At 39.0% G+C, this 26,712-nt stretch overlaps 1 protein-coding gene across 2 annotated transcripts in view; it reads left to right on the plus strand.

Moving 5' to 3' along the window:
• LOC140243786 (uncharacterized) overlaps positions 1 to 26,712 on the plus strand; it is a 66,385-nt gene that overhangs the window by 14,137 nt on the left and 25,536 nt on the right. For both annotated transcript variants that reach the window (XM_072323454.1, XM_072323455.1), the window contains 7 exons: positions 6,902 to 7,148; positions 9,442 to 13,754; positions 14,982 to 15,082; positions 16,957 to 18,039; positions 21,685 to 21,775; positions 23,731 to 23,808; positions 26,202 to 26,381. In XM_072323454.1, the coding sequence (XP_072179555.1) occupies positions 6,902 to 7,148; positions 9,442 to 13,754; positions 14,982 to 15,082; positions 16,957 to 18,039; positions 21,685 to 21,775; positions 23,731 to 23,808; positions 26,202 to 26,381 (6,093 nt within the window). The remainder of the gene's footprint in view (positions 1 to 6,901; positions 7,149 to 9,441; positions 13,755 to 14,981; positions 15,083 to 16,956; positions 18,040 to 21,684; positions 21,776 to 23,730; positions 23,809 to 26,201; positions 26,382 to 26,712) is intronic.

Here is a 26,712-nt window from a genome sequence, read left to right on the forward strand (position 1 = left end):
TCAGGACTTTCCGGTGATTTTGCGAGTGGTTAAATTCGCAGTCGTGCAGTACTGCACTGAATGGGGAAATATATAAGTGTGTGTCACATTCATATCGGGATCAGAGTCACCATTTTTGCACGTCTTTAATTTCGCTACTAAAAAGCACCTGACTCGCAAAAATCATGAAAATAAAATTCTCGTGAAATATTCAGCGTATACAGTATTTGAAGTCCTCATGTAGAATCAGGGTGTGACACTTTTTGTTGGTGTTGTGATGCATGATCACATACAGTTAAACTCGCATAAGTCGATCCTCTCGGGACTGAGCAAAACACATCGACTTAGGCGATTTTCGACTTGTGCGTAAGTCGAAAAAAGTCGACTTACAGTTTCACCACAGGTACAAAACAGTAAGTGGTCTACTCTGGAGCCGAGAGCTGGAGCGGTGTGCCGCAGCACGGGTCGCCCAGCAGGGCCGCGGCTAACTTTGTATGGACAGTGCATTAGTATTGGCACAGGTCCAATTACTTTACACCCTTGTTAAACCTTGGGGAAGTGAATATGAACGATATTTGAGCAGTGATTGATTCCAGTTTACCATACCGTGGCTTGAAATGCATGTAGAGGTGCAATTCTGATTTACCCGTGCCCGTAACTTTCCCCCTACTTTCCGCTTTGAAAACTCAGCTGCTTCATCCATTATACCACTCCACTGCACAGCGCTGCAAATGCCAAGCTACATGTACACTGCAAGCTCAATACTGTACATGTAAATGAATGCATGTGTACTGTACAAACACTGTACGTACGTAGCGCGACAGCTGACAGGGCTGTACCAGCGGACCTCCAAATACGAAGAGAGTTAAAACGATCCCATGCGATCGCTTTGAATTTTGATTTTAGATCATTTTTTTTTTGTCACCTCAAACTCGTCTGACAAACAAAATAATGATGAGTAATGAATAATGAATAATAAATGACAGTGATTTATTACACAATAAAATCTTATTCGACGTAGGCACAGTGAATTCAATGGTTTTTCCGTGAAAGTGTTCTTGGAATTTCATCGACTTAGGCGAGTATTCGACTTACAAAATTCGACTTGTGAGTGAATTGATACACGTACGTCAATGGGGAAAAATCAGGACTTTTTAAAATCATCGACTTACGCGATTATTTGACATATGCGACGTCGACTTAGGCGAGTTTAACTGTATAAAGAAAATGTAATTGGAATTCAGCATTTTATAATTCTTCTACAACATGAAAGAGCACTTGTGTCATTCAGAAAGCGGAGGAGGGGGAATTATTACCTGCAATATATGTCATTAACAATTCAAGGAAATATGTGATTTTCATAGAAAGTGAAAGTTATGGAATATCTACATTTTTCATTATATCCTGTAGTGACATCGGGAACTGTTGTAGTCTTCTTTTACAGCGATAGTGGCACTGAAACTTTAAGCATTCATAACTTTTGAACAGATTGTTTAATTTTCCTCAAACTTAAAGGACAAGTTCACCTTCATAAACATAAGGATTGTGAGAATGCAGCAATATTAGTAGAACACATCAGTGAAAGTTTGAGGAAAATTGGACAATCGATGCAAAAGCTATGAATTTTAAAAATTTTTGTGTTGGAACCGCTGGATGAGGAGACTAGTAAGGCTCGTGATGTCATAGGAGTACAACAGTATAAAGAAATTGTAAAGAAAATTCAACATATTTTCACTTTTTTCGCATAATGAAAGAGCACTTGACTTGCCTCTTTCTAAAGGCAATGGGAATAATATTACCCATAACATATGTCATTACCATATGGCCCTTAGAAAGCAGGCAAGTCAAGTGTCTTTACTTTTTTGCGAAAAAAAGTGAAATTTGTTGAATTTTCTCTTAATTTTCTTATTATGTTGTACTCTATGACATCACGAGCCTTAGTCTTCTCATCCAGCAATGACTGCACAAAAATTTCAAAAATTCATAGCTTTTGCATCGATGTCCAATTTTCCTCAAACTTTCAATGATGTGTTCTACTAACATTGCTACATTCTCTCAATCCTAATGTAAATGAAGGTGAACTTGTCCTTTAAGTAATGTGTTCTACTAATATTGCTGCATTCACTCAATGCCATATATATATATTTTTTTTTTATACAGTCAACCTCGCGTAAGTCGACATAATCGGGACTGAGCAAAACACGCCCGACTTACGCGAAAGTCGACTTACACGTAAGTCGACATTTTGTCGACTTATAAATGAAAACTAATTTCCCCTGTACAGAGTAAGATTGGGATCAGGATGCGGATCGCTACCCAAATCTTACTCCTTTTGCTGCCAAAACATGCCTACTGACATCAACAACAATAATGTTTTAGTTCATGCATAAATCTCGCGCGGGTTAGTAACGACAATGCACAATTCCCAAATCTCTAGAGAGATTTTGAGAGAGCGGGATTGGAAACCTGGGCCCGTTTCTAGACACTTTACGTTTTAAACTTGATTTGAAATATCAAACACAAATTCCCCAAATTGCATTAAACTTTAAGATTTAAATTCAAGTGTCTTGCTGCGAAGATATGCGTGTGATTTCCTATGATTCTGTCGAGATAATTTTTCAGTGCCGACTGAGTTGAAATATGTGTGATTTTCCTTCCCTAAGTCGCCATATTTGTTTTGCGTAAATTTCTATTGCCATACTCTAAAAATGAATTGTTCTTGCGCTCCGATTCGCAACATTACCGCTCTGTACGGCGCAGGCCCGTCTGAAATAAAAAGAAGAAGAAAAGTTTGTTCATCCGAAAATGACATCTTTCGGACTACTAACCTTTGTAAAAACAAACCTATTTACATCGTCGGACTAATTTAACTTTGGACTGAAATTTAAACCTTCGGCATTGCGAACTGTAACAATAATTTGTTACCATTTTTTCATTGACATTTCATGAAGCAGCATGCATTTTGGTAGTTTGAAACGTGTAAATGTTGCGATGTCTTTCCCCTGCTAGCGCAGACAAAGTTCGGTCACGGCGAAAGTTCCGTTACAAAATAAGAAATAATGCGAGTCTTTTCAAGAATAACACCTTAAATTTTTATGCGTTTAAATGCAGTTTCTAGTTTCGTACAAAAACCGCAAGTCTTTTCTGCAACGCTCTTGCATTTTAAATACAGGGTTGCTCATGATTTGATGGACTTGCATTTGATTTTTAGAGTTGCGTTTAAACGCAGTTGAGTTTAAGTTTCCTACACTTTTCTAGTTTAAACGCGTTTAAACGCAGTTTCTTATAGTTTCATACAAAAACCGCAAGTCTTCTCTGCAACGCTCTTGCGTTTAGATACAGCGTTATGTGTGATTTCATGGACTTGCATTTGATTTTTAGAGTTGCGTTTAAACGCAATTGAGTTTTAAAAAAAAGTTCCCTACAATTTTCTAGTTTCGTATGATTATTAAAGACACCCAGTCGCGAGGATATATGGACATATTTCAGCCGCGGGCGGCAGCACGTAAACTCGCTTCCGAAGTTGCTACGAAGCGAAATGTGTGTGTGCGCAAGACATCCCTAAAGCAATGTATCGCGCTATAGTATCTCGTTTGCTCGCTTGATTGATCTGAGCGCGGGGAGTACGTTTTGTGTAATGTGAATTGAATGTATGGTATACTGTATGTACTGTGTGATGCAATGTTCACATGAGCTATAGTAGCTAGCTGCCTATACTTCGTACGACTACAGTGTACGCCTTCTCTTCATCGCACCGTCGATCGTCGTCACTCGTTAACTACACTGTAATCGTCAGATCAGGATAGGTAGGGTGGCCATCATGGACGATGACACATCGTCATGGGTAGCGGATATTACCGCCGAGTTGTCCATTCTGAACGCGGACGATTGGGTCGGAGACCCTGTGTCTTGTACTTGCCCTGGCGTGTGTAAATTCAGGACGGGGCAGCGACTGTGCCCGTGCAGGGCCAACGGCCACAGTTGCACTGCACAGTGTACCTGTGGCCGTGGTAGAAGGGGGCCGTGCACCAACCGACATACCTTCAAGTCGAAGTAGGGCCTAAACTAGAAGCTATTATTGTTAGATCTATCATCTTTGAACCTATAGTTCCCCTGTTTAAACGTTAGAGTTCTACCAGATCTATTGGGTTAGACTACATGTATGATGGAGCTTGCGATAGATCTATTCATTTTTTAAAAATTTATTTGCAAATCCTAAATCATATTCTTTGGGAATTTGCATTTTAAACATGATTGATATGAAAAACTTCTCATTTAATGGGACTAATGACATTAAACTGACCCAGCAAATGTCATTTCAATTACGGCATTATCATAATTTGACATAAATGAGAACTTAGAGAAGTTTTTCGCGGAATTATACATAGAAAAATAGGCCTACTTGTCGATCAAACGCAAATGCCCGAAAGTTACTGATACTAGATTAGAAAAAGTCATTCCACTTCAATCATTGATTCATGTGTAGACTTCTACTTACACATCATCTGGATCTGGATTCCTTGAAGTTGTTGACTTGGCCAGGTGGGGTTGCTTGATTGGCGTAAGCCGTGGCAACACAATTCCACCGTGCATGTTGTAACACGAATTTGCACATTCTAAATAAAAATTCCTGCAAAACTGTTCATGCAACTCCAGCAAGTGGAAAGCAAATTTTTCATCGGCACGCTGACGCTGAAGCCTCCCCCTCTGGTCTCTTACTTGTCCTCCAGCTAAGAACACGTCTCTCTGCGTTCTCCACTCGTCGATAGCGTCAAACAAGTAGATACGTTGCCTCGAGTTGGACGGCTGTTTGATCTCCATTGTGAGGTTTCATTACTAAGCCAAAGCCAAGGCTAAGCCGAAACAGTACAACACTTTTTATTGCAAACAGTACACACATACCACACACAATATTGATATTGACATACCGGTACCGACGACTTTCTATCAACTTTGTTACGTTACGATCCGGCCCAACGTACTGTAAGCTGTACATATAACACATGCAGCTGACGCAGCAGACAACATTGCACGATGAGATCATAACAACCTGCCATATGGCCATATGCATTGCAACTTGCTATACATAAAGCTTAGAGTTTTAATATTTCTTCATCAAAGCATATTTATAAATACCAAATATTAAACAACGTAATATATGAATAATTTATGATATTGTTATATAATATTTTCAGACATTTTGAAATATTATTGCTTAGATTGCTGAAATTGGCACCATAGTGCATATAAACAGAGACTGGAGCCAGATACGTACGTACGTACACCCGACAGCTCTCACTACTTGTTGTGTCGCGGACCGGGAGAGATTTTCATGCGCATGGCTGTTGTGCGGTTTTGTGCATGCACCCATTCGGCCCCATTCGGTAGGTATTCGGGCGTCCATGTTGAAATTACAGTGGACATCTCGCACGGCGCTCGTGCCCCATCTGGTTTTCGCTGGTGCGCTGCGTAGCGTCGTGTTCGGCATTCGGTACATACGGGGGTACAATAACGGGAGGAGCAGCTTGTCGTGCTTTTCTACTGAGCTGCGAATCGCCTGCGACGACCGGCTGCCTTTAAACGCAAGTCTTTTCAGCTTTCCGTGTGATTTAATGGACTTGCATTTGATTTTTAGAGTTGCGTTTAAACGCAGTGGAGTTTAAGTTTCCTACAATTTTCTAGTTTCGTATGATTATCAAACGCAAGTCTTTTCAGCGTTCCATATGATTTGATGGACTTGCATTTGATTTTCAGAGTTGCGTTTCATTTTTCATTTTGCTTACGAAATAAAAAATAATGCAAGTCTTTTCAACAATAACGCACTTCCGTAGATGTAAAGAGATGCTTTTAAACGCAGTTTAGTTTCGTATGAAAACCGCAAGTCTTCTCTGCAACGCTCTTGCGTTTAAATACAGCGTTGCGTGTGATTTGATGGACTTGCATTTGATTTTTAGAGTTGCGTTTAAACGCAATTGAGTTTCAGGTTCGTTCAATTATTTTCTAGTTTCATATGATTATCAAACGCATGTCTTTTCAGCAACGCACTTGCGTTTAAATGCAAAAGTTGCATGTGATTTGATACACCTGCATTTGATTTTTTTGAGTTGCATTATTTGTTGCATTTTAATAGATTTTCTAGAAAGGGCCCAGGTTTCTAATACCGCTTCGGAATAATCAACGTTAGAATATTCGGATTAACAAAAACACCTATTTCATGTTCAGGTAATGAATATCTACTGGGACATATAGGTGTACGAAATTTGTGCGTTTTGAGAATAATGAGAGGGAGAAAAGGGGGAAAGTGAACTGCCTTGGGTACTACATGTAATACTCCAGTGTAAATGAGTGTATGCCCTTTTTATTCTGGCATACAAGACAATGGACGCATGGCGCGAACGCTACCGTGCCGCACACTAGCGAATTACCGAGTAGAAATGCTGCGAATCGGAGCGGGAAAACAATTCTTTTTTCAGAGAATGGCGATAAAATTTTGAGCGAAAAATTATGTCGACTTAGACGAGGGAATTAACACGTATTTCAGCTCAGTTGGCACTGAAAAATCAGGTCGACTTACGCGAGTTGTTGACCTATAAATGTCGACTAGGACGAGGAAATTTTCAAGGAATAACAAAGGCAAAAATCGGGACTTTTTTATCGTGTCAACTTAAGCGATGTGGACTTAAGCGAGGTTTACTGTATTTCCCCTTAAGCAGGTTTTTTAAGGTGTTGAATTTTTTTTTTTTTTTTTTGCAATCTTTAACAGATGCAAAAGCCGCAATGTGTGCTCAAATCATGTGATGCAGTCAGACCTGTGTCAGTAGCTTCATGGTACACTGCTGTGGTAAATGCATTTAATAGCAACTGAGGTCAATGAGGCAAATGCTATAAACACTTTGTTTTCCTCATGTAACTTCATCCTCAGGTTCACCTCCACGGGGACCTGTCCTGTTCTCGCAGCCTGACCTGAAGACCAAGCAAGTGTCCTCAGACAGTCAAACTGAGGCCAGAGCTAGAGGCAAGGGTAAAAGAATCAAGGATAACAAGAAGGCCAGAAATGTACGAAAAGCACAACCAAAATCAGCTGTGATGATAAAGGTGCACCAAGATGAGAATGAATGCAGTGCTGACTCAGAGAATGAATTACTTGTTGTCGGCCACACCAACATCAGGTATGTCTGTTTTCATTATGAGGGTAATCTTAAGACTTGTTGCAAGTCTTTCAATTTGTGTCATTGATGATAAGACAAATGTGCAAGAAGCTGGTTATTGATCAGTGGGATTTTGCATGTGTGTGTGTGTGTAGATTTTTCTGCCATATGATACTCTGATAGAAGGAACTAACTTTGAGATACCAAGTTTTGTGGTAAATATAGAAAATGTGTTTTCCATGATAGGATGGGGCCCAAATACCCCAAATGAAGAGAATGTAGCCCAGTGGACCTGTATCAAGCCTCCAATTTTAAGATTTTATCAATAGTTTGACTTGGGTGGAGTGCCATAAACAGGAAGTATGCTGCTCAGATGAGGCCCGCATGTCTTATTAACTCACCTGAGCTGGAGGCTCAATAAACTATTGCGATTGCTCACTGTCCGTTGTTCATGAACTTTTTACGTTTTCATCTTTTTTCCCAATAACCCTATGACAGATTTTACTTAGCAGTTAGCATCCCAAAGGGGGATAGAATCTCAGTTTGTTCAAATGGGCACCATATGCCCCTTGGGGGTCACAAACCTTCCAAAATTAAGGAATCTTTAAAAATCTTCTTCTCTAGAACTAGAAGTAATAGAGCTAAGTTAATACTATGAGTTAGTACATTGATGAGTGTAGTTTCAAGTTTGTTCATGGCCGATCCAGGGGTGCCCCCTTGGAACCGGGGGGGAGGGGGGGGGGTCCAAATAAGGTGCCTAAATTGTAAATTTCATCTTCAAAATCCCATGATGAATTTTCACTTAACTTGGTAGGTAACATCCCAAGGGGGATATGATCTCAATTTGTAGAAAAGGGCACCATGCTACCCCTTGGGGGTTCAGGCCCTAACCCCCCCCCCCCCCCCCCAAATGAAAGAATTTTAAAATCTTCTGTAGAACCAGAAGAGATAAGCTAAGATAGTGCTATGAGTAAGTAGATTTGTGACTGTAGTTTCTACTTTGTTCATGGCATATCCAAGGGTGGGATGGGTGGGGGGGGGGGGGGGGGGGGTCTTCTTCTTCTTGAAAACACATGGTAAAATGTGCCACCAAACCCAGTGCAGGAGATCTTTTTTCACATAAAGAGAATTGAGCTCAATTAAATTTTTCTGATTGCAATATTTCATAGTATGGAAAAATACTTTGGATAACTTGTTAACATTTCCTAAACTCTTGGATGCAAGGAACATTTGTTCATGTTGAAGATGCCATTTTGATTCTTACAGATGATTGGCTGAAAGTTAGAAAGCATAGTTGCTTCCTTCTATCATTAGAGCTTTGTAGAAAATTTCTGGAGTTGTTTCCTTTTAACATACCAATAATTCCAAATTGATGGGGAATGCTAGTATGGGCTGCAACCACTTATTAGATGGAATGATGGTTTCATTGCCCCATAACGTACCATAAGTTCGCGTAAAAGATATTGAAAATTATGTTTTTGTTGGAGAAATTAACAGCTTCAATGCCATCATGCATATAGTCAATTGGGATATCCATATTATGTCAATACAACGCAGCAATAATAAGCCAGTTCACAGTTAGCACTAGTCTGCAGTGACCTCTCCAACCACAGACTTTGCAAAACATGGAATAGTCTTCAAGAAGAGCAGTTGAAAACAGCCATGCAGGAAGTGGTAATTTACATGTCAGTGCTGCATGAATGGCTTTTGTTAATGTTGCTGAAAAGAATGCACATTCATCTGTAAATACCAATCTGCACCTGGTTCATTAATAACACAGTTTTCACGAAGCCCTAGCTAGGTTTTGAATACCTCAGTTGTAAATCCATTTCAAGAAAAGGTCTGCAATGACCTTTATCAGCATATGCTCAGATTGGAACTGTGAACTGGCTTATTTGCTGTGAATTATACTTTTTTTTTTCTCTATGATTTTGATATCAAAACAAGGACATTTTGTGAAGATTTACATGTATGATGTGCATGTTTCTGTGAGGGACTTTTGAAGCCATGACATCATTAGCTCACCGTATTTGCAGTTACAGTTACAACTGATATTACTGTTTTGTGAATTCCCATGACCTGCTTGTTTCATGTCTGATTTTGAATAAATTTCTGTGATTCTGTTTGTTTTATTTTATTTGTTGATAATAGACAGAGCAAATTTGAGCATGGTGTGGAATTGCATGTTTAGATTAAATAGCCATTTGTCAGTGAGATGACGTTTTTTTTTTTTTGACATGTGCCAAGTGATGCTCATTTGGCAAGGTTTCAAGTGGAATTTTCTCATGTCTCTTGTTCATCTGTCATTTTGCAGGTCATCATTTCCAAACTTGTCATTTGACAGAAAAAAAGGCAGACATGCTGATTTTCAGAATGACACAGACTTGGAAAGAGAGGCAGTAGAACTCCTGAATGCGCTAAATGTTGCACCCCTTACAAGTACAGTAGTCTCCAACACCAGTTGTGACAAAGACATGGATAGAATGGAACAAAATGAGTCAGTAAATCACTCAGGAACACTTCCTGTCTTGCTGCAAGGGAATGGTCATGAAAATAAAATTTCAGCAAGAGAAGACATCAGCAGCACAGAAGTCCCACCAACAAAAATTTTGCCACCATGTGGAAAGGAGAATGTTTCTGGAGATCCAGGAGTGGATCCATATGAGTTTATTCCAAGCCAGCACACCCCAAGAAAGATTAAAATTAGAGATAATGTTCGTAAGAGGAAAACCTTGCAAGGAAAAAAACGCCTTCCAGTCTTGAACAAGAAATCATCTAGAAAAGTGACTGAAGTCAGTGAAATGGTAGTGGAGGTTGCTACTTCAGAAAATGAGAGTAGATTACATGGTAATTGCTCTCTTGTTGGTGGGGATCCTAGCAGTAATTGTGCACCAACTACCTCAAAGATTCACAACTCAGATAGCACAGAGACAAAGAGTGGTGCTGCCGCTGAAGCTCTCCAAGATAGCCAGCCAGTCTCAAGTGGAGGCAAAATACAAGATTCACAACCAGTCATCTTAAACAGGAACCACGGCAAGAAAGTATTTGCAACAGCATACAGGAAAGGTAACAAGGGGCAATGCAAGAGTCCACGCATTGATCCACAAGAGCGTGTCCTGGATTGGCTGGTTAGCAAACACCCTGGCAGTGATGAGAGTGATGACGAGCATGGAAAGGACAGTAAAGAACTCTGGGACAACAAGGTCAGTCAAGAAGGAGAAATGGAGGATCTGCATGATATCAGAGGACAGTTGCCCCCAGGCATCAATGTCTTGCAAAGAACAAACCATCAGGATTCATTGCATGCCAGTGTTAACTTGCCAATGGGAGAAACATCAAGAGCATCTACCACTCCAGATGATGCAAGTGAACATGTGCAAATTTTGGACAAGAAAGGGCAAATGACTTCAGTTGCAGGTAGAGATACTGGACCATCTTTGACTTGCATCAGAGAATCTCCACTCTCCACAAATGACAACAAAGCAACTCAAAATGAAGTGGGTCAATGCGAACCAGAAAGAGAGAAGGGAATCAGTAATCCTAAGCCAGGACTGACTTTGACTGACTTTGATCATGCTGATATGGATGGATTGATGGAACAAGAGAATGTCCAGCTTTTCTATTCTGGGGAAGGACATGGCTGTGTCCGTAAAGGATTCATGGAAACTGCAGAAGAAACTTTTCAAGACCAGAAAAGAGAAATGCTGCACAACTCCAAACATGCAACCTCTGCTTGGAATGGGGGCCAAGACATGCAACAGATACCTGAACATAAGACAACAAATCAGATGAATGCAGAGAGCTGCTCAACAAATATTAGGAATGAGGAAGGAGATGTTTCTGAAAAAGTTGCACTAATCAAAAGTGACTGGAAAGTAGCCTTGGAATTAGCTCACGAGTTTGGGACAGGGCCAATGCAACTCAGGAGGCAGTTGCATCATAACAGTGAAAAAGAAATGTGTACACATGGAAAAGGCAAACTGCCAAAGAGAAGTCAGCGTTCCACAGCTGATGAGAGGAAAAGCAGCAGACGAAACAAGAAAATCCCAGCTAATGTCCAACATCAAAGGACCCTTACCGAGCAGGAAGTTTGCAGTAACTCTTTTCAAACTCAAAACCCTGACGATAGGACCAAACGAAGCCAGAAGAAGAAACAAAAAGCTCCAGAAAGCAGCAATGCATTCTTGACCAATCAACAAGACACAATGAAATCTCACCATGTAAATAGAGATGAAGGACTCGGTGGTATACAGCAAGTTGATGTTTTTGAAGGAGACCTCGTGTCATCTACTTCTGATTTGAAAGTTGAAGATGTCACTTCCCCAAATCAGATTGTGAGAGAGCAATTTCAAACTTGCAATTCTGCAGTCACATGTTTTGAGGAACCAGTGGAAGAAATCATCATACTTCCCTCCATCCCTCTTTACACTGAAGATGTTACTGCTCCAAAACAAAGTATTGAGCAGGTATGTGGAGGCTCAGACACAACTGAATCAATTGAATTAACCAGTGATGAATGTGAGGAGATTTGTGAATCCCATGATTTACCATTGCAGCCAACCAAACAAGACAGCAGGGAGGACTCCAAAATTTTAGTGACAAATGAATGCCAATTTTCATTAAAACAGGAGGTTGCCACACACCTGGATACTGAAATGGAAATCCTAAACTCCATTCTGCCATCACATAACTCTCAGTCAGCTCAAATGGACAATTCTACATTCATCAGCACATGCAATTCTGTAGTTGAAGTGGTATCTGATGATCATGTCTGCCGGGCTCATTTATCCCCAATTTCAGCAGATCCTGACAAAGAACATCTGAAAACTTCAAACCTTAATGCAGACTATTGTTTGGGGACAGATATCGCATGTGATCCAACCAAACCAAGTAGTTCACTTGAAACGAGAAGACAAGGATCATTTCCTCTCTCATCTTTAGATATGTGCTCACAACCCAGTGAATCATTGCTGAATTCCTCTAGGAGATCAATATCACATCCTGAAAAGCGCATCAGGGAGAATGATGCCAGTGCAGGTAATCATGAACCAGTTCAAAATATCAGTGATGTTAATGACAAGAAAAGTGAGTTTTGTAACAATCTTGAAGAAAAGAAGGCTGTGCAAGAAAATGCATTTCACATAGAGGATAGTCAAAAAGGCACAATGATGGAATACAGCAGTCAGAAAACCCATACTTCCTCAACAAACTCTAATAATGAGTTTGTGTGTTCAGAGACTCTTGAGAACCAGACAATGACTGCTTTGGAGAAAATATCAAGTGATAGTGCAAAGCAAGACGTGGACAGTGATGTTCCTAAAGGTTCTGTGGAAAAGGTATCCTCCTCCCTCTCAAGTGTCATTTGCATCAGTGAAAGTGAAGACCAGCCTGTTAGGAGATCACTACGTAGCAGATCAAAGCATTCCCAAGATATGAATGCATTCCAATGCACAGGAAGAAAAAAGGAAAAGTCCAGAGGCAAGGCAGAGAGTGACAAACAAAGTATGTGTGTGTTTTCACCTGCCAGACCCAGGAAGAGTGGGATACCTGATGAAGACAACACTGAGACCAATATGCATGTGACAGAAATAAGCAGTGTCTCCATTGATTACCGAGAGACTAGTGGATCTCAATTCAGAGTAACAAGAAAGAGAAGGAACAGCCTGAAACAAAACATACTGAGTCCCATGAAGGTAAAGAGACAAAGTCTTAATACTGAAAACACAGATCTTGCCTTGGCACTTGAAGGCCCAGAGGTCAGAAACAGGATGGAAGCTAACCCACTTCAGGAAAACTTTTCAGAAAATCTCATGTCAGAATGTGTTTCACTGAGATCTCAAAGAAGTATCTGTACAGATGATGACCCGATAGATACATTGATACCACCTACACCACCCTGCCAAGATATGTCAAAATCCAGAAGTAATCTCACTACATCATTTGGAAAACAAAACATTGGGAGTCATGGAGATACCTCAGGTAGTAGAGGAGATATAGGAATTTCTCAATCCTTGCCAGAAAAGCTAACATCAACCTCTCAAATAAGTAGTGCGAGCAGCCAGCAGCAGGGAAGAGGTTTGCAAAGCAAGAATCTTATCTTGGAGATTCAAACTGTTGATAAGGAGAGTAGCAAGATGCATTTAAATGAGGACATCATTATAGTAGACACGTCTGCCAAACAAATACACAGAAGGATGACTTCTCCAGGTAACCACAGCCAGGATATGGGTACTTCTCCAGTTGTCTCTGTTTGTCAGACAGCTGTTGGTGAGTATGTGTCAACAGCTAGGGAACTCTCACCAGGGGCAATAGCAATAAAGTCTTCTTATGACAGTGATAAAGAGAGTGAAAGGAGAGGAAGGCCGAGAAAGCTTTTGATATCAACTGACACCAGCAGTGATGAAGATGGCAGTGACACAGATGTAATTCAGAGACGTAAACAAAAGAGAGCAAAGAAGATCCCTGCATTGGAAGAGGAAGAGGAACAAGAGGGGTTGGACAGTGATGATGACCTCATCCCATGTTCATTCCTTCAACAGTCAGCATCAGTGCCTGTATCACTTGAGGAAGATGGAGGAGAGATGACAAATTCCAACACCACTGTGCCTGCCAGGAGTGATAATGATTGTAAGTATGCGTTCTAGCTTTTTCATTGAAAGTTTGCTCTAGTGTAGTTTTCTCACAACAAACAAAGTTGCGAAAGTGAAAACTGTAATGTACAGTAGATAGGGAGAAAAATTACAGTTTGTGGAAAATTCTTTCTTTGTCTTTCTAGAAAACTGCAAAAGCATGTTTGAATTGGTCATGGTTAGGCATGGTCTGTACTATACTTGGACTGTACTATGCAGATTTTCATTGTATTTTCCTACAGAAATAACATCCATTAGTTTGTAGGTGGAAGATTGAGTCTATCACATAAAAAAAAAAAAACACCAAAGATTGGTTCTAATAAGAAATCATGGCATAATATTGGTGCCAACTATGCCCCATCAACATCACATCAGCTCCAGGCAAACCCTGTTGCATTGAGAGACTTGAGCTCACCTGAACCAATTATTAAATGGCTTCAATGAGCTTTTGCAATCGGGCACTGTCCAATAGACCAGTTTGTAATTCCACTTTGCGCATGAGCAGAAAAAGGTCATTTGTACCAACAGGCATTTTGGTTTATTAATTCACTGAGATAAGCATCTGTGATGTGATGATTATTCATGAGATCCTTATCTAAATAGTGCTTGCCAGCACATCCACCTGACAGCAAACCTGGTATTTGGCAACATCAAAAGAAAAAGGTTGTTATTGCATTCAAAACGAAACAATGAATTGATGCCTGCTAAAGTGTCAACTGACGGACTATTCTGGTCACCTGGTCTAAACTCAAGTTCATAATTTGTTTGAACACGAATTCCATAAATTGTTATGTCGGGCAAGCTTATGCATTATACCGCTTTGAAAACGAGTGAAGTGCCTAACCAACTGAGAAAAAAGAATGGTCATTTGTACCAAGGTGTACATGAGCTAATTACGAACTGGCTTATATCTCTTGTGCATCTTATGTAAGTTTTTTTTTTTCTTTCTTTCTTTTTTTTTTTTTTTTTGTTGTTGCCATTTTCATCTTCTTGGAGACCAGTGGCTGGATTTTGACCATTGTTTGTATGAATGGTGGTGGTGCCCCAGGGGGCCCCCTCAGAAGGGTTCAAATACCCCAGATTAGCTAGTCATAATTTTTTTTTTTCAATATTGTACCTTTTTGCGAACGGAGGGGGCTGGATTATGACCAAACTTGGCAGGTATCAGTTAATAGAGGGGATCATAGTTTGCGCAAGTAAAGGTGGTACTTTTTTCCCCCCTTAGACAACTCTGTGAGCTCCGAGGACAGCTGTGGAAGCCAGTTTCTGAACCAGACTAGTGCTTCTTCCATTCTCTCCAGCCAGAGTGAAATCATGAACACACAGGTAAGATGAGTTATGTGGAATGCTATGTGTGACCATGCATCACAAAACTAAAAAGTGGGATGCCCTGATTTTACATGAGAACTCAAAACAGGTGAAATGGATCAATCTAGTCAATCTTGCGTTTTTCATATTTTCTGAAAGACCAATTATTCTTTTACGTTAGTGAGGGTGCTGTGGCATAGTGGATATGACTCGCAACTCCCAATTGGAGTACCTGAGTTCGATTCCCACCCAGTGCTTACGTCCTTGGACAAGATATTTTTACCCACCATGTCCCTCTTGACCCAGGTGTATAAATGGGTACCTGGCAACGCGAGGGTAATAGTAATGGCAGGGTCTTATGGTAGAGCAGTGGCAACACTGGAGAGGCTACCCTGGATAGATAAGACATTATTATTGCTATTATTATTGTCGTTGTTTTAAAGTTTTGGATCATGAAACAAATGAGATATTGTGTTTTTAACAATTTTTCTAGAATTCTTTTGTTGTTGAATAGTGTGATTGGGCGTGTATTAAAGGCCTTTTTATTTCATAAAAATCCTGTACATGCTCTTCACTTTCAACTCTAATAATGTTTGAAAGGATGATGCTCCTGTTGTGAAAGTTGGTATTTGTAATGGACAGAATGTGTTATTAAAGCATGCTTTATTTCAGCTTAATTTGTTAATCCCTTCATCGTCGTTGCTAAGGTGTTTTACATCATTTTTTTTTTTTTTTTTTTTTTTACTATTCATTGCACAGCTGGCACAGCTCAGTAAGATTAAGTGCTTGAATAGACCCTATACTTTTGAGTCTCTTTTCTCAGTACACACTTTCCTAGAGTATGAGCTTTCTTTCCAATATCTAGATAGGTTAGGAAAGTCTATTTGATCTTAGTTATACATCATTTTAAAGCTTAAAGTCTGCTCTTTCAGAATCTGCCCTTGATTAAAAATCCATGTCTGGCGACTTTTTGTTGGTTTTGTGGTGCATGGTCACATATGAGGTGAAGATGTGCTGGTGAAATTTTGGGCAAATCTCTCCAGATTACTGAACCCCAAAAGCCCAGAAGTTTGTAAATTTCAAGATCTCCTCCAGCTCCAGAAGCAGTAACACCATGTCATATTTTACATTCAAATACTCTAGCATGGGACTAAAGACTATAAAATGTTTCAGGACAGTGGCAGTGGCACCCTAAGTCAGCACTTAAGAGGGTAATACATGTATATGTATGTTGGGATCGAGCGTAATAGTCAAAATTACATATCTTCATTCCTCATCATCAGATTTTGACCAAAACTTGGCAGGAATCAGTACATTGTAAAATGATTCAAAATTTTTCAAATTGCATTTAGATGGCCTCAATGGGGAAGGGGGAGCACAGGCAGGGCTCTAAGGCTAACATTGGTGTCAAATTCTGGCACATCTGTGTGAATCCAGAAGTAGTGTATGCAGCCAAGCTGTATTGTGTTACATACCATGGTATTTAAGTAAATTTATCATTCACAACAATGACAGAGTTACTTAGCTCAGTTGAGCAAATTATAAAAAAAAAAAGAATGATTTGAAATATGCATTAAAAAAGGAATGAAGTCAGAAATGATACATGAATGAAGAACCAAATTTGGGGCCAGTCGTGACATTTTGATTTTCTTGTTGAAAACTCATGGTCAGATTTTCTACAATCTTGGCAGGTTTTATTGCCAAGATATATATTGATTGTATTGTAGTGATACAATTTTCAATTGGACACCATGCCCCCTGGAGGCTCCGTAAAGCCCCCTTCCCAAGTTTTAGGATATAGTCTGCAAGAACACAGAAGGTGAACTTGTGATACTCCAGTATTAAAACTTAATACCCACTGGGTCTCATGTTATATTTTGTTTTCATGGCAGCAAAAGGAAAAGGCATACGAAAAGATACAGCAGCTGGAGAAGCAAATGGTTGAGCTGCAAGCTGCCTTAGCAACTGAAAGCCATGATCATTCTCACAAAGTTGAGGAGGAGGAAGAAAGACGTACCTTTGATTCTGGCAGCAAAACTGATCATTTTGGCAGTCACAAAGCTTGTAACCATGGTACTACAAAGATTGCAGAGATGAACAAACAAGCAGATGATCAGAGTCAAATCAAAGCAAATTACACTGAGAGACCATGTGTGATGGAGGTTGAGGAAGGGGATAGAGTGGCAGCAGAAGGTGAGTTGTCAGAGCCTGAATCACCATCCCCACCTCCTGCTCTCTCGCCTCACTCTGTGAAAAAGCTGTCATCAAGCATAGAGCTATCTGAGAGCATGCACACCGTCACAACGCTTGTTGAACAGTATCGAAAGAGGAACACTAAAAAACCTAGAGTTACAAAGAGAACATGGCAGAACAATGTCTCAGATGATGAAAATATGTCAGATAAAAATTTGGGGAACTGTTATATTTCTCCATCACTCACCTCTTCATGCAACAGCCTTTGTGCACAGCCAACTAGTATGCCTTCACCAGGTAGCTTTTCCAGAGAGGGGAAAAGAAAGAAATTGAGGATACTCGGGGATAACACCAATGACAATTTCAATCAAGAAAACTGTGGTTTCAAGAAAACACTTATTCCTCAGAAAATGACTTCAAAATTCAAGAAGCCTCAAGTTGATGCAGGTGAAACCAATGAACTAGGTAGCAGAGGAAGAGGTAGACACATACACCATGATGAGGAAGATAGTGTCCAAACTGCTGTGATACAAACACCAACAAGACAAGCCTCTAAGATGCCACAGACAGAGCTAATACCATCGCCACCTCCTGTTCAAAGGGGTACTGTCATGAGAACACCGCAGAGCAGCAATACAACGCATGGGTCTATTCAATCATTGTCGGGGGCAGGAAAAGACAGCAGGCAGCGAGCCACTTCCAGTGAATCCATTTTATCAGGAATGGGAAGGGGAACCAGACAGATGTCTTTAATTGCTTCTGGACTTAACAGGATAGAACTGGTGAGTGGTCATTTCAGTTACGAAAGCCATTTGATGATCATTATACTCTACTGTCAGTATATTTTATAATTCATTTTTTGATGTCTTAGTCAAGAAGTTGGGCTGATATGTTGCACAAAATTAATTACTACTTCTTTCACATAAATCTGAGAACGCGAATGGTTTGCAAAGGATGCGAATGTCAAAAAAAGAAAAATGGCAGTTCTACATTTATATTTTAGTCTACAAAATATTGCCAAATGGCATGGAAGTGCAGAAGCATTGCCAACTGTTTGTGGGCATCACTTTTATTTCAGCAGGAGTTTCACAGAATGTTTACATGGCCTGAAAACATTTCCAGAAGTTGGGGGGTTACTTTCTCCTGATTTGTTTTCAATATTGTAGTAAAGGCTTCACCATATGTGCAAATCCTACTCAAGATGTGCACAATGTTCACAAATCCTTGTGAGACCCCTAACAGATGGCAACAGTTTGGAGAATGTTTCGCATAATTATGTCCTGCAAAAGCAGCAAAGTTCATCTGTTTTTTTCTCATCGGTGAACGTTTGGTGTGTGTGTGTTTGGAGGCAAATCCGCACCATGTGACGTCTGACTAGATACAGTGAAACCCCATTATAACGAGGTCGTGGGACCGGCGATATTACCTCGTTATAACCTGTACCTCGTTATAACCGTACGCATCGAAAACAAAGAAAAACATAAGCACGACATCATATACCCGTCAATCAAACTTAAGAACATCCTTTGTGTTGTTATTGCACAATTATGAATCGTTACTATAAAGACAATAACGGGAAATTATTTGTGAATTGATACATAAAATAGATGGAAAAAAGTAGGTGTTGAAATGCGTTAATTCTTTATTTTTCTTCCAAAAATCTCTTCGCGTAATAGTTGCACATTATGTTCTTGAGAAGTAGGCCTACTCGGCAGGATCATATCGTGATTCTTTCTACACCTATATGGTTAATTCCATAAATTAGGGACCCACTTTGTGACATGCCTATTTTGCCAATAAAATCAGAAAATCAGATTTTTGTTCAACATAACTTTAAAAAACATTCATATTGAGTAAGTCCCTTGAAAACTGACTGAAAATTAACATTCTAAACTGAAATTGAAGGAAGTCAGCATACCAAATTGCAGTGTATGGGGAAAAACTGGTTCACCATGTAAAGGGGACACCATTGGTGTCCCCCTTACACGGTGATCCCATTCATTTTGGCATCTTACCACATATTTCAAACTAGTTCTATGTTTGTTTCAATAAAAGTGATTATTTTGAAGTAAGAAATTAACTATACTATTGAAAAAATAACACAACCCCTATTTTTGGCCAGGAAAAAAATTCTTCAATGTTTCTCGTGTAAGGGGGACACCAAATATTATTTTTGCATTTTTTTTTTCTTCAAATTAATAGAGTGGTCAATTTTTGATACCTGTTACAAAGAAACCACAGCTACATTGTAAAATATGCCAGTGAGGAGCAATTATTGTTGTGATAAGACACAAAAAATTAGCTATCACTGTGCCCCGACGTAATATTTAGGGCGTGGTTTAGAAGGAGGTGTAACATGAACTACTCCGCAAAACGGGAAAGAGACAATGGATAGCGTGAATTCGGTTTTCAATGTTTCGTTTGTCGCGTGTTTGAAAGCGGCAAGTCAAGAAATGGAACCCTTCGAAAATGAAAATGGAATGATTATGATTATGTTATGTGGTTTAGAAGAAACATAGAAGGAACGGTACTTGGTTATTCGTCACTGATAATGGGCGGTAAAGGATAACGGAGGGACTGAAACATGTTTGTTTCCGAGTCTTCCCGCTTCAGATAAAAGACGGGACAGGCACTTGTGCTGTGTGTTACTGTGTTCAGCACAGACTCTGTAAAACTGGGATAGCGTGAATTCGCTTTCAATGTTTCGTTCGTCGCGTGTTTGAAAGTGGCAGGTCAAGAAATGGAACCTCGTTGTATCCGATCAAATTGCTTATGTTTTTCTTTATCATGATGCACCGAAAATGTCCTTGTTATAACCGGAATCTCGTTATAACCGAACTCGTTATAACCGATTGTTCTGCCATAGGTTTACACGCAAAGGTATACAGGACCGACGCGATCACCTCGTTATAAGCGGTTCCTCGTTATAACGGGGTTTCACTGTACTGACTTCATTTGAATTAGAATTAATTTTTCTACAAATTACAATCTGTAATACACATCTCCACATCAAACAATAGTATTTTAAGAAATATAGAGAGAATGAAATTTACATAATGACGTAAGATCAAGAATACAATTAAATCAGTATAGAGTATGCCATATTTATATGTGAAAATTAAGATACATTGTAATTTGTGGGGAAACCTTAAGAAAGAATACTTGTGGGTCCTCAGAAAAAAAAAAAAAAGTCAGCCTACACGCACACACAAAAACAAACAAACACAAGTGCATGAACCAACAAACAACAGAAATGAAAGCGAAAGAAAAAAGAAAAAGAAGAGAACAAATATGCCTGCAATGTAAGACAGCCATCACCTCCCGTGGACACCTTTTGCCAGTGATTATAGGACGGTCTGTGTTGGCATGTAAGTTGCCATTTTCTTTGTTCGTGTGGACTTGCCGTAGTTCAGCAGTGGTACACACAACATTCGCACATTCATTGTGAGAACTAGACAGTACTATGCCAGAATGGTTAATGACTCCATTGTCTTGACACATCTGAAGAAAATTTTTCCTGAATGTTTAACTTAACCTCTTTTTTTTTTGTACATTCATGTCCTTTGCAAAACATTTGCTTGCTCAGTTAAAACAGTCCTGTAGAAGTCATGCGTAATGGGCAATTTCTGGACTTCATGTAGAAATGATTATGTACTATGATACAGTGTTCTCCTGTTATAACGTTCTCAGTTATAATTAAATTCTTGTTATAGCAAAGTAAAAATTCTGGTCCCAAAATTATACTCTAATATAGCTTAATGTACTTTACTGTTCAGCCATAACAATATTTTGACATAACAGAAGAAAGCTGCTGGTCTCGAGGATTTCGTTGTAGTGGGAGTTGCCTGTATCATATTTTCGAGTACAGTTTGGGCAGAAGTTGAAAAGATGAAATCATGAAACTACATAAATATTTCTGGCTAAAATATTAATTGTGTCAAATATGTGTGTGGATACCATGTTGCCCTCCAATTAAAGAGCAAAGCCACTAAGTGTTCACATTAAATTTGATGAATAGAGCAAATCATGTTCTTTTTATAGTAATGACAGGGACTTCATGTGATGATGTTACCGTGTTGTCTCACAAGCCCCCATTCATTTGCCCACAAATATTTTAGCTCAGCATTGCTTACATTTAATCAATAGCATAAATGGTGAAAACAATGTGATTTCTGTCACATGTGTAAACTGATTATATATGGGACAATTGTGAGATGGCAATATCATTGCTTCATCTAAATTTTATGTATTGCTTAATACTTGTGTGGTGTAAATTTAGGGCAGAATATATTCTTTTTATACACTGAAAATACATTGATATATGCATAGCATGAAGAGATGGCATTTCAAGTGCAACTACGTACCTTATGACATTTTTGGTGTTGCTACCTTTACTATATTGCTTTTGTTAATTTCTTGTAATATAGCGACAGGTAGAAAAGCTGACTAGACTCATCGATGGTTGCCGATTTGCCAGTGCCTTCAATGCCAATACCACTCATGTCATCGTCAAAACAGGTTGGAGAAACCCACAAGAAATTTATCTCAGCTTCCAGATAGACATTATAAACATGCATTGTGCCCAACTCCTAGTGTTCTATTTCAGGTGGACTTCCATCTTGTATTCATCATCAATATTGCTTACTGGAAAAGAATACAAGCTTTCAAACTATCTTTGTATCAGGATCAATTTCACACACTGTTACAAGTCCTGACCTCTTAACAGACAGTGTCTTGGCATAATAGAAACAACTGCATGATACAATTTGGACACCTTTTTTTTTTCTTTTTTTTTATACTTTTTTCTTTGTGAAAATGTTGAATCTTAATGTGTTTTTTTAGATATCAGAATGAAAGAAAAATTATTGTGCACACATGATGTGTAATAACAGCAATATTACAAACTTGTGTACTTATTACTTAGTCAGACATGGAGCAAATTCATTTCTGTATGAATTTAGCACTTATTGAAAACCATTTCATACTTACAGAAGGCAGTCTGAGAATTGAAATTAATAAGATAGGTTTTCATCAAATGTATAATCTTTGTTTCTGGTGCACTTCTGCTTTCCACTTTGCATGGATATGGCACTTTTAAACTTCATATTTAGGTACTCTGACTGAACAAGTCATCTTCTGACCTCTATTGCAAGGATGCCCACATTCTTAATTTCAATCATGACTGAAAATGTCAGATCACCTGACTTATTGACATCCTGCTGACAAATGGCAGGGCAATAAACTAATTTTCTTTAGGTCATGAAATATGGAGGTCTATTTCCAAATATTTATCTAAAAAAATGTGCTGCTATTTTTTTACAAAGTTTGATACAGTAAACCCTGTTGTAACAAGGTCCGTGGGACCGCCAATATTACCTCGTTATGAACAGTTCCTCGCTAAAAACAAAGGAAAAAAATATGCATTAAGTCCTAAAACCTTCAATCCATCCTGCGAGCAGTCTTTGCGTTGTCTTTACACAGAGTTTTTAGGCACTCACTGATATTGCCAAAAAAAAAAAAAAAAAAAAATGAACCACATCTTGTTGCAGTATCTTGTTTGAGTGAGAGCAAATATGGCTGTCAACTGATGTGCAAAGCAATTAATGTAGGATTTCGGTTCAGGCCATAAACTTATGTTGACATACAGGTGTCATTTTGTAAGAAATTACATGAAGGAAAAGAGTAACCTTTCTCATTTGAGTTATGTGAGGTTTACTGAAATATACATATATTACAGTGTCAAGTAAACCTCCAATGAGCTGACATGCCGTAAGTCAATGCAATCAAAAAGTCAGAATTTTTTCCTGATGTTGTCTGTTACTAATTTTACTCATAAGTTGACATTATCAAACTGGTCAATCATCACATTTGTCAACGTGATTCATGATTCATGATTTCTTGGTCCCAATCCAGTGGGAAATTTCAAAATTTGGGACATGTCCTAACATTTTCTTGGACCTTTGTATTATCAGTCTGTAAAAGCTCGTTAGAAACGCAGCACTGTATCAATGTAACTTCAGATCCCATTCAACTCAAGCATTCTCTAGTCAATATTCTTGTTTCTTCAGTTTTCACATTGAAATTGGAGCACACTTGTTCAATGAATTGGCATGACCAATATATACAAAATTTCTTCCTGTGAATACATGAATTTACTCTTTGAGACTTGAAGCAGAATTTGCCTTTGTGTCTATTCCAAAGGTCATATCATATTACAACTGTACATATGTTCATTAACTGCAGTCATGTGACTGAAAACTTCATGTAAGCCCATGTAATGTGTGTCAGACAGTATTTGTTGACTGGTTCATAAGCCTACAGATTTTCTTCAGTCCTGTGTATGCCGACTTATGTGAGGTTTATTTTGTACACCGTTTGTGTACTGCCATGTGGTAGAAGATCACAGAATAGACTAGACTTCATTTTTTTATGAGCTGTTTCACATGATGAACACTTATTCTTCCTCTCATCAGATGCTTCACTGGTGTGTGAGCGAACTCTGAAGTATTTCCAAGGCATTGCTGCCAGAGCCTGGGTCGTCAGTTTCAAATGTGAGAGTTCAGTTGTATTTATTTGTTTATTTTTCTTCTTTTCTATCCTTTTCATGCCATCGCCATGAAGTGTCGTACTTGTACGGAGGCATTATGTTTTGGGGTTGACCATCCTTCTGTCCATCTTTCCTTCCATCCATCTGTCTTTCCATCTGGAATCGCTTTTGTAGACAGTGTACCTCAAGCACCGTGTGAGGTATCGAAATGAAACATGGTAACTGTATGTATGAGTGGACGTGTGAAACGAGTGCATACTTACCCACATGCAATGTACATGTTTACCAAGTACTTATAGATGTATAATGCATACATTATGCAATACACACAATATGTCGGATAAACTTGTCTACAGGTTACCTGTTTATATGGCCACTCTTCATCTCCCTTCTGTTGCTGTTATTGAAAGGTTTTACGGTATTTGCATATCTACTGTATATGCCAAATATTTCGTAAGGTTTTTATTTTAGCAAATTTCATGCATTTTACTATTCTAAAATGATATCTTCCTTTCAATGGCCGTTTTCTCAAAATGTGTTTTTATATGCCTTTGTTTACAAATTTTGCCGTAACTTGAGAATGCTTCAATATTTTCTTCCCATATGCGGTACTCTTATGCATAAGGACATGCTTATTGAGCTTTTTGAAATTATGGGCTTTAGTTTTAAGTTATTGACAGCTGAATCCTGATTGGATAATACTGGTTGCCATGGCAACAGGAGAAAACTTTTTTTTTAACAATAATCAATATTTTTTTTCATTGCATCTATCTAAAAAAAATGATCAAAAATACCAAAGTTTGCAGCAGTAGGCATTTTTGGGGTTACCAATCACCTGTAGGCATCTGGTTACCATGGTAACCATGCACAATATTATACCTTACAATGTATCCCATTGTATTGCTGAGATTTCTAGCAACATGTACATATATGGTTTTATGGAGTTTTGATGAATTCTTCATGAAATAAATGCAAAAACTGATTATTCTGTCATTTTATAGTGACAAGCGTCACGGACCCTAGTCTAGTTTCTAGCCGTTTTTATTTCGTCTTTATTTCTCAGTTGCAGCTTGTGTATGTGAGGGCTGAGTGAGGACACATACCCAGTGTGACTGCGACGCCTGAAAAAAAAACAAAAACAAAAAAATGGTTCGGGCGTCGCAATCACTGGGTATACGCCCTCACTCAGCTTGATGTAACTCAGAGAAATAAAAATGAAATAAAAATGTCTAGAAACTATACTACACCGACCCAGCTTGGCATGAAAAGCTAGTTTGCAGGCAAAAACCCTTGTTTGTTGAAGAAACAGTCTGCGTGCTCTAAGACTACTACACACACCACTAGTGTTAGTGGCGCATGTAGTCGTCTTGGCGCGCGCAGACTCTTTTTCAAACAGTAAGGTCTTGTCGCAACTAAAGTGGCCTGTAAAATTTTATTGATACCACAATTTGGAACCACATACTACCTAGGGGTGTTCCAAAGGGTCCAACCGACCACCCCATGCAGTCAAACCTTTTCTGCGGGGTGGGTTAAACGAAGTCATTTTTTCTGGGTCTCTGCGCCTTGACTACAGGTGGTTTTGTTAACTTCTTTGCCAGTTTGTGTGCATTATAAGTCAGTTCACAGTTCCAATCTGAGCATGTGCAGTATGAAGGTCATTGCAGACCTTCTCTTGAAATGGATTTGCAACTGAGGTATTCAAAACCTAGATAGGGCTTCGTGACCACTGTGTTAGAAATGAGCCATGTGCTGATTGGTATAAGTACAGGTGAATGTGCATTCTTTTCAGCAACATTAACAAAAGCCATTCATGCAGCACTGACATGTAAATTACCACTTCCTGCATGGCTGTTTTCAACTGCTCTTCTTGAAGACTATTCCATGTTTTGCAAAGTCTGTGGTTGGAAAGGTCAGTGCAGACTAATGCTAACTGTGAACTGGCTTATTATAGATGTTTTTGGGTTTTTTTTTCTTTGCATGTCACATCATAGCAAGTTGTTACTTTTAAAACCTGGCAGAAGTGTTCATTATTGTATTTGTCATTCAACAGTCACTAGAAACTCTACTATTCCAGAGGAGGATTTGTGTTTTGTGAATCATTTAAAATGATCATTTATAGTTTTTCATTTAATGCCTTCCACAACTTGGTGCTCTATTACTTTTGTTTCATTTTACTTTTGTAGTATTGTGGCAGATACTTAAAGCACAAATATATTTCTGGAGATGAAATTTCATGCTAATTTTAATCTGATGGTATTTACAAAATATACTCAATATTGCCACTAAAGGAAAATTCTTTGTTACTGGCAGCAAAGATTATCACCAGGGAAGTTTAAAGTGAGAGTCATTCTCCTAAAGTCCCGACATTAAGTTTTTCATGATCTGTATGTTCTGAAGGGGTCTCGGACAGTCTGGAAGCTGAACAACCCCTCGCGGAGGAGAGCTATGAGGTCAGAGGTGATGTGGTGAATGGTCTTGATCATCAAGGACCAAGGCGTTCCAGGACGTGGGATGGGCCTGGTTTCCTAAGCAGATATGACCTCTGCTGTATTGGACCTTATTCTGGACTCAACAAGGGTACTTGTATTTTAATCCAAAGTTAGAAGTACACTAGCCCTAGTAGTTTTCCATTAATAGACTTATTTCATGATTACAGCATACAATAGTTTTAACCATGGAGGTGAAGAATTTCTACAGGCAAAATATATTGTGAAAGTTTTGTGTTTTTTCATTTGCAATTAGTAGAGACACATTATTGAGAGGGGGATGCCCCTTATTCTGCATAATGCTTTATTAGCTTATTAGCTCACCTTAGCTGAAGGCTCAATGAGCTATCGTAATCACTCTTCGTCCGGCGTCTGGCATGCATCAACTTTTTACATTTCCATCTTCTTCTTGAAAAGCCCAT

This window comes from Diadema setosum, chromosome 20 (assembly GCF_964275005.1).
Source record: "Diadema setosum chromosome 20, eeDiaSeto1, whole genome shotgun sequence".
Classification (NCBI taxonomy): Eukaryota; Metazoa; Echinodermata; class Echinoidea; order Diadematoida; family Diadematidae; genus Diadema; species Diadema setosum.